This window comes from Mytilus californianus, unplaced genomic scaffold (genome assembly GCF_021869535.1).
Source record: "Mytilus californianus isolate M0D057914Y unplaced genomic scaffold, xbMytCali1.0.p SCAF_11, whole genome shotgun sequence".
NCBI classification, from domain to species: domain Eukaryota; kingdom Metazoa; phylum Mollusca; class Bivalvia; order Mytilida; family Mytilidae; genus Mytilus; species Mytilus californianus.
In genome coordinates, this window is record NW_026262593.1 from 36,679,098 (window position 1) to 36,687,931 (window position 8,834).

The window sequence follows — 8,834 nt, forward strand, 5'->3', positions numbered from 1 at the left end:
ACAAATGGAAGTGCCATATTATTATTTTTATTCAAGTAACAGACAAAGAAGAATTACTCAAGTTTACCATATCTTTTGACAGGAAAGAGAAAACTTGTATATCAATCCTAGAAAATAAATATTTATCAGTGAGAAGAATGGTAAATCATGGAGACATAGACTTGTTGTTGAAAGGCTTTTTGGTATTGGCATGCAAGCAACATAGTCCCCTAAGAACTAGAATTTTAAAGATCATTTTGGTTCATATAGGTACAGCTTTATATTCTTTGTCTTTTTCTTTAGTTATGCAATATACTATCAACATGCGATGATTACATACTATATACACTGAATGAGAATGGTTTTGTCAGCACTTTTACATTTATGTATGGAATAAACACGTTTTGAATTACAGGATTTTCCATGGATTCTGGCAGATGAAAGGGAGACAACTATGGAAGATCCTAAAATGATTCCATTAAAGGCTGTTAATTCAGATTACTTGCAGGTATAGAAATATGTGAATTAGCTTTAAATAATTTAAATGCAGAAACCAGGGAAACTGACATATTTTCAGTGTAGAAACGTGTTATTTTAATAAGATGGATATGATATTTGTTGAGGAAAAAAATTCAATTAGCTATTTAAAATTTTGATTATGTAAAAAAAATAGACCCCAAATGCATATTTCAACTTGTGAAATATTAAGTCAAATCAACACATATGAAGGACAATAGTCTTTTAATCAAGATATAATAAACTTTACATCTTGGACATGAATATCTTTTATAATCAAATGTAGGCATACAGATGTAATAAGTAACATATTTTGTAACATCATAACACAATATTATAATAATCAGTTAAAAACTCATCAGATGTGTACAAAGCACAAAAACAAGTAAGACACAATGTACAGATCTGGTAGTACTAGGGAACCAATTAATATAAGTTATTAACCTTGGCCACACTTTGAGTATAGTGTTTAGTTTAAATTATATCAAATGTTCCTATCAATAAACCATCAAGTGCTAAGATTATGGAACAAAGGGAGGAATTAAAAGTCAATTTAGGCAGGGGTGTGGAAATGCAAAGCCCGACTCGCCTGGCTAGTACATTTGAACAACCAGACAAGAAAATTTTTGGAACTAGGTTGCCAGTGGACAAGTAAAAACATATACTGGATTAAATTCAATTTAATCAAAAATATAGTTATTTTCACTACTTATGTATATATGTATTATTTTATGCAAAAAATACCAATGATCAACACATGAAAAACATATATTTAAGTTAAAACATCAATGTTCATGAAGACATATATGTATTAAAAAACCCAGAAATAGATTAATAACCAAAATAAAAAATAAGTATGTGAATCCTGGTCTCATAAACATTGGGTTAATTTTCTCCATTGACCCTGGTATTGTTGTTTAGATTTTATTTGCTATCTAACGACAGCCTTATTTTGATTTTTCATGATTAAGCTATATCGAGATGGATAAATATGTGATTAAAAAACCTTGACCGAGTAATCAAGACAAAAAGAATGAAAATATCAATGATGAAACGAAGAAAAAAAATATGGAAAAAGCAGGCAGAGAAAGACAGGGAATACCTCAATAAGAATTTCAGACGTAGTGGCTTACGAATTTCACCAGGCTCATCAGTGAAGAATCCTCTAAAAATAGATTAAATTGTTGCACAATTTGTAGAAACACCAACAACTTACTGATAAAGTCTAACTTATTTGTTGGCAAATTAATACATACAAGAGACACTTTGGTGGCCCATCAATGTTCTGCAAAACACCAAGCTTGTCAAATCAAAGAAAACAGTAAAATTAAATGGGTGTCTGAGGAAATGGACAAAACATTAGTTGCTGTATAGATTTTTTTTATTGTTTTTCATTTGGGTTTCTGTCTCATTGATGTTAACCCCATACCTTCTTTTATTAATACACATTTACATATCACGAAAATTATTTTTAATGGCACCATGGCTAAAAATAGAACATATAGGTTACTGGTAAAATGCTGTTTTTGTCTCCCAGCTAAAACAGTTAGAGCATACCTGATATTGGGTAAAAATAATCAGCAGGTCAAGATCTATTAGTAATGTAATTTTCAGATGAATCAGACAACCCAATTTAGAGTTATTGCCCCCGAAATATTTTTTTTTTAAATTTCTCAGTGTTTAGTTGTTATCTTGAAAGCTATTATCAATTGCTGAAAAAGTAAGAGCTACTAATAATTCTTTGAACGGAATTCATCAATTAATCACTTGTAGGATTTATTGCCCTTGAAAGATTATCTTTATTAAATTTTTAAGTTTTTTTTCCAGGAAATATGTGATAAATTAACAGAATCTTTAAACATCAAAAATGTTAGTTCATACCTTATAGGAGTTATGCCCTTGAAGGATACATTTTACCATTTTTATACGACCGCAAAAAAATTTTGTGGTCGTATATTGGTATGACGTTGGCGTCATCGTCGTCGTCGTCGTCCGGCTTCGTCGTCCGAAGACACATTGGTTTTCGCACTCTAACTTTAGTTTAAGTGAATGGATCTTTTTGAAATTTGACCATAAGGTTAAATACCACAAAAGGAAGGTTGGGATTGATTTTGGGGGTTATGGTACCAACAGTTAAGGAATTAGGGGCCAAAAAGGGGCCAAAAATGAGCATTTTCTAGTTTCCAGACAATAACTGTGGAACGGTGTATGGATCTCTCTGAAATTATACTACAAGTTTCCATACCACAAAGTGATGGTTAGGATTTGCTTTGGGGGGTTATGGCTCAAACCGTTTAGGAATTAGGGGCAAAAAAGGGGGAAAAACAAGGTTTGTCCTGGTTAATGGACAAATACTTTAGTACAAAACATAATTTAAAGCAGTGTAAGGGAGATAAATCAAATACATCATTGAAATTATCTCCCTTACACTGCTTTTAAATTATGTATAAAGTAAAGGTTAATGAACAATAAAGATAATTTAAAACAGTGTAAGGGAGGTAATCCAAATACAACGTTTTGGTTACTTCCCTTACACTGCTTTTAAATTATGTTTAAAGAAATGCATATTTATAAAGGAAGACCAGTAAAAATATCTGCAAATGTTGCATCTTTTTTTTTACAAAAAAATCCATATGAAGGTCCAAAGGGTCCAAAATTAAACTTTGTTTGATTTTAGCAAAAATTGAATATATGAGGTTCTTTGATATGCTGAATCTTAACATGTATTTAGATTTTTGATTTTTGGCCCAGTTTTCAAGTTGGTCCAAATTGGGGTCCAAAATTAAACTTTGTTTGATTTCAACAAAAATTGAATATATGGGGTTCTTTGATATGCTGAATCTAACCATGTATTTAGATTTTTTATTTGTGGACCCCGTTATCAAATTGGTTCATATTGAGGTCAAAAGGGTCCAAAATTAAACTTTGTTTGATTTCATCTGAAATTGAATTACTGGGGTTCTTTGATATTCCAAATCTAACCGTGTATTTAGATTTTTAATTTTGGGTCCTGTTTTTTAAATTGGTCTACATTAAGGTCCAAAGGGTCCAAAATTAAACTTAGTTTGATTTTAGCAAAAATTGAATTCTTGGGGTTCTTTGATATACTGAATCTAAACATGTGTTTAGATTTTTGATTATGGGCCCAGTTTTCAAGTTGGTACAAGATAGGGTCCAGTATTTAAACTTTGTTTGATTTCAACAAAAATTGAATATATGGGGTTCTTTGATATGCTGAATCTAAACATGTATTTAGATTTTTGATTATGGGCACAGTTTTCAAGTTGGTCCAAATTGGGGTCCAAAATAAAACTTTGTTTGATTTCAACAAAAATTGAATATATGAGGTTCATTGATATGCTGAATCTAACTATGTATTTAGATTTTTTATTTGTAGGCCCCGCTATCAAATTGGTTCATATTGAGGTCAAAAGGGTCCAAAATTTAACTTTGTTTGATTTCATCAGAAATTGAATTATTGAGGTTCTTTACTATGCCAAATCTAACCATGTTTTTAGATTTTTTATTTGGGTCCCGTTTTTTAAATTGGTCTTCATTGAGGTCCAAAGGGTCCAAAATTAAACTTAGTTTGATTTTAACAAAAATTGAATTCTTGGGGTTCTTTGATATGCTGAATCTAAACATGTGTTTAGATTTTTGATTATGGGCCCAGTTTTCAAGTTGGTCCAAGTTGGGGTCCAAAATTAAACTTTTTTTGATTCAACAAAAATTGAATATATGGGGTTCTTTGATATGCTGAATCTAACCATGAATTTAGATTTTTTATTTGTGGGCCCCCCTATCAAATTGGTTCATATTGAGGTCAAAAGGGTCCAAAATTAAAACTTTGTTTGATTTCATCAAAAATTGAAATATTGGGGTTCTTTGATATTCCAAATCTAACCGTGTATTTAGATTTTTAATTTTAAGTCCCGTTTTTTAAATTGGTCTACATTAAGGTCCAAAGGGTCCAAAATTAAACTTACTTTGATTTTAGCAAAAATTGAATTCTTAGGGTTCTTTGATATGCTGAATCTAAACATGTGTTTAGATTTTTGATTATGGGCCCAGTTTTCAAGTTTGTCCAAGTTGGGGTCCAAAATTAAACTTTGTTTGATTTTAACAAAAATTGAATATATGGGGTTCTTTGATATGCTGAATCTAACCATGTATTTTGATTTTGGACATTGGACCATAATAGGTAAATTAAAAAAAATTCAAGTTCTTAGACCACATTCTTTCTGTGTCAGAAACCTATGCTGTGTCAAATATTTAATAACAATCCAAATTCAGAGCTGTATCAAGCTTGAATGTTGTGTCCATACTTGCCCCGACTGTTCAGGGTTCGACCTCTGCGGTCGTATCAAGCTGCACCCCAGCGAAGCATTTTATTTTTTTTGTGTTTCCAAGAAACTATGATGGATAGAGAGAGACTGCAGACCGGAAAATCGTTCAGCAAAGTAAGGCCTACATATAAGTTGAATGACCGAAAGTTTCAATTAAGCCCTTATAGGAGTTATTGCCCTTGAAAGATAAAGTTCACCAAAGTTTTGATTTTTTCACAGAAACTGTGATAGATAGAGAGAAACTTCAAACGTCTAAAATGTTCAAAGTTACACCTTCAAATAAGTCAACTTGACCAAAATTGTTAGTTGATCCCATATAGGAGTTATTGCCCCTGAAATGATTTTACCAAATTGTTCAGTTTTTCACAGAAACTATGATAGAGAGAAACCTCAAACAGCAAAAATGTTCAGCAAGTAAGACTTATAAAATAAGTCAACTTGAACCAAAATTTTAATTGATTCCTTGTAGAAGCTATTGCTCATAAAAGGAGATTTTTACCAATTATTAAAGTATTTTGCAGAAACTATGAACTATAGAGAGAATCTTTTAAAGGCATGTTAATTCACACGTTACTATACATTAATCAGTAAAATATTCATTGATGCAAAATCCACAGAAATAATTTCAGCAAATTGAGCAATTCAGGCTCTTTATAGCCTCTTGTATTATATTCTATAATATTTATATTTTCAGATATGTAGGAAAGGTTAGATATAAGGCATTGATTATATAGATCTTTCAATTTATATTTTCAGATGCAGCTATATGCAGAAGAAAACTCAATAAAATAAAGCAGAAGTCATACAAAATTGTAAACAATACAGTACTTTGACTATGTGTGAAAACCATATACATACTGTATAGCTGCGTTAGTAGGCGTCACTAATTCAGTGGTTTGATAACTCTGTGATTATGAAAGTGTAAACTTTCAGTGATATATAATTTTCATCAAGCATTGATATGTATTCCAAATACTTGAAAAAGCTCAAATTTGCACTCCAGCAAATTTGTTTTTGTTGAACTATGTTGATCATGGCAATGTCAGACATTCGTTGTGGAGAAACTGATTCTGTGATGGTGGTTGACAAACTCTTAAATAAAGACTTCATTATCATTGAAATTGTCATTTTTTTAGCACACCTTTCCAAAGGAAATGTGAGCTTTTGCCATCACTTGGCGTTTGTCATCGTCCGTCCGGTGTAAACTATTTCAAAGATATACTCCTCTGAAACTACTGAACCAATTCCAACTAAACATAAGCTGAATGATCCTTAGGGTATATAGAATAAAGTTTGTGTTTTTTTTTCTGTTTCCTCAGAAAACATGGTAAAGATCTACAAATAAGCTTAATGAACAAAATTGTCAATTGACCCCTTAAGGAGTTATTGCCCTTTGAAGACAATTTTACACAATTTGCTTATCATGTTTTCTAACCTTAAAAAATCTTCTCCTCTGAAACTATTGAACCAAATTCAACCAAACTTAAACTAAATGATTATTAGGTTATCTAGAATAAAGTTAGTGTTTTATTTTCTGTTTCCTCAGAAAACATGGCCGCCATGGCTAAAAATAGAACATAGGGTAAAATGCAGTTTTTGACTTATATCTCAAAAACTAAAGCATTTAGAGCAAATCAGACAAGAAGTTAAAGTATTGAAGTTCTACCTGCCCTGAAATTATCAGTCAAATCAGATATCTGTTTTTTAGGTTATTGCCCCTGAATTGATGATTTTAAGGAAATTTTGCAGTTTCAGTTATTATCTTGAATATTATTATAGATAAAGATAAACTGTAAACAGCAAAAATGTTCAGCATAGGATCTACAAATAAGTTTTATATGACCAAAATTGTCAATTGACATCTTAAGGAGTTATTGCCCTTTAAAACAATTTTTCACAATTTGTTCATCTAGTTTGCTTACTTTAAAAAATCTTTTCCTTTGAAACTGCAGAATCAATTTCTGTCAAACTTGGGCTGAATGAGTTTCAGAGTCTCTAGTATAAATTTTGTATTTTATTTCCTTGTACATCAAGAAACATAGCCACTATGGCTAAAATGGAACATAGGGGTAAAATGCTTTTTTTTGCTTTTGAAGAAAATATGACCCTCATGGGTAGTCAAGGTCGTTAAAAACCACCCTCGTCATTATGGTCATGGTCATACGCGTATAATCCAAATACTCATATGGTCCGGAAATATAAATATTTTAAAACGTCTTCTGCATGTACAGGCCAAACTTTATGTGCGCACTACACAGAAGAATATAGTCTGTACAGCATCATAGTTATATACTCATTTACCCACAGCCTATAAGAAAAAACAACGTACAGCACTCTTAATTTAAAAGTCTACTATTGGTTTTATAGTCTTTCTTGTCCAAATTGGCAATCAGCGTCACATAGCTTCACAGTAAAAAGTCTATTTCTCATGTGATTTAAAGAGTACACGTTTGTACAAACAAAGCAAGCAAGCCAACCAAAGTTTGACTCTACAAGCATTAGGAAATCAGCTCTAAAACAAACTACAAGAATGTCACATCTACAAGTAAGAAATATTACTGATTGCAATAAAGGAAAAAAATAAGGCAGTGGCTATTTTGCCGGCTCTGATTAAAATATCTTAAATCAAGCGGAAATATGGTGAATTTGTGATTTTGTCGATTCCTGGTAAAAAGTGAAATTTAATATTTACTTTTGAAAAGAACTACGAAAATGTGCACTGCCAACATAAAAGAATCACATAATTGCTGATATACCAGTAGTTAAAAAAGAAAACAGCGAAGAATATTTGAGATACATATAATCGTTTAAAAATATTTATCAGTCAAAGTAAACTGAATAAGAATTAATAAGAAATAAAAATAAAAATATTTTGTTGCGATGATATCATATCAAACATGCAGTTGAAATTATTTCTAAAACCAGTCACAGTTGACACGGTCTAATACAACATGTATGCATAAGAACAAACTCTGAGATTTTTAAAATTGTAGTCGAGCAATTGTATGTTATAAAAAAATAAGATTTAAAAATCTCATTGCATTATAAATTTGATAAAACATTATACAATATAACAAAATCAATCACATAGCTTCAAAAATAAAAAAAAAGTGTTAAGTATATTTGTTTTTTTTAAATAATAGTCAGTTCTTTGAATTTCATATTTGTAAACAAAATAGTTTATAACTTGGCTTCTGCTTACTAAAAGCGGCAAAATAGCATATTTCTATTTTTTCAAGCGCCGACAACAAATTCACCATATTTTGCCGACTAAATATAAATCATGTTTATTATAAAATGGACAAAATTCTGATTTTTTTCCATGCGAAACTGGTGTTGAACAGGGAGAAATTCTATCTCCTTTTTATTTTCACTTTTTTTAAAGATTTTCTATGCAAAGAAAATGCGATTGGTCTAGAAACAATAAGAAAAGACATTGGAACAAAGTTAGATATTTATCTGAATCTATTTGCTATACTTTTCGCTGACGACACGATCATACTTGTCGAAACTGCAACTGATCTCCATATAGATATAAGAAGATGTGGTATGAGTGCCAATGAGACAACTCTCCATTCAAATCACAATTTCTAAAAGTAAACCATTATAGGTCAAAGTACGGTCTTCAACACGGAGCCTTGGCTCACACCGAACAGCAAGCTATAAAGGGCCCCAAAAATGACTAGTGTAAAACCATTCAAACAGGAAAACCAACGGTCTAATCTATATAAAAAAACTAGAAACGAGAAACACTTATGAACCATGCCTTTCTAAATAAGTTTCAAATGTATTGTAACATATGGGGACTAGAGGTAAATCTTGAAAACACAAAGATAGTAGTTTTTACAAAGGTAGATTGCAAAAAAAGAATTTGCTATTTAAATACAATAACTCAAATATCGATATTGTTAAAGACTTTGATTATTTAGGGGTATGTTTCTCTAGAACTGGGAGTTTTAAAACGTGTCAACTTCATTTGGCAGAAAAGGCCAT

The 8,834-nt window shown here is 31.0% G+C and overlaps 1 protein-coding gene across 2 annotated transcripts in view; it reads left to right on the forward strand.

Moving 5' to 3' along the window:
* The window catches only part of LOC127720010 (mitotic spindle assembly checkpoint protein MAD2B-like), a 31,053-nt gene extending 25,091 nt beyond the window's left edge, over positions 1-5,962 (forward strand). The window contains exons 6-8 of one of the 2 annotated variants that reach the window (XR_007990578.1): positions 83-249; positions 395-487; positions 5,598-5,643. Coding sequence is in view for 1 of the 2 variants with exons in the window: in XM_052226420.1 (XP_052082380.1) it covers positions 395-487; positions 5,598-5,633 (129 nt within the window). In the remaining variant the exon portion in view is untranslated. Of the gene's footprint in view, positions 1-82; positions 250-394; positions 488-5,597 lie in introns of both variants that reach the window. The other variant, XM_052226420.1, reaches the window with a different exon arrangement.
* Positions 5,963-8,834: the final 2,872 nt, after the last annotated feature.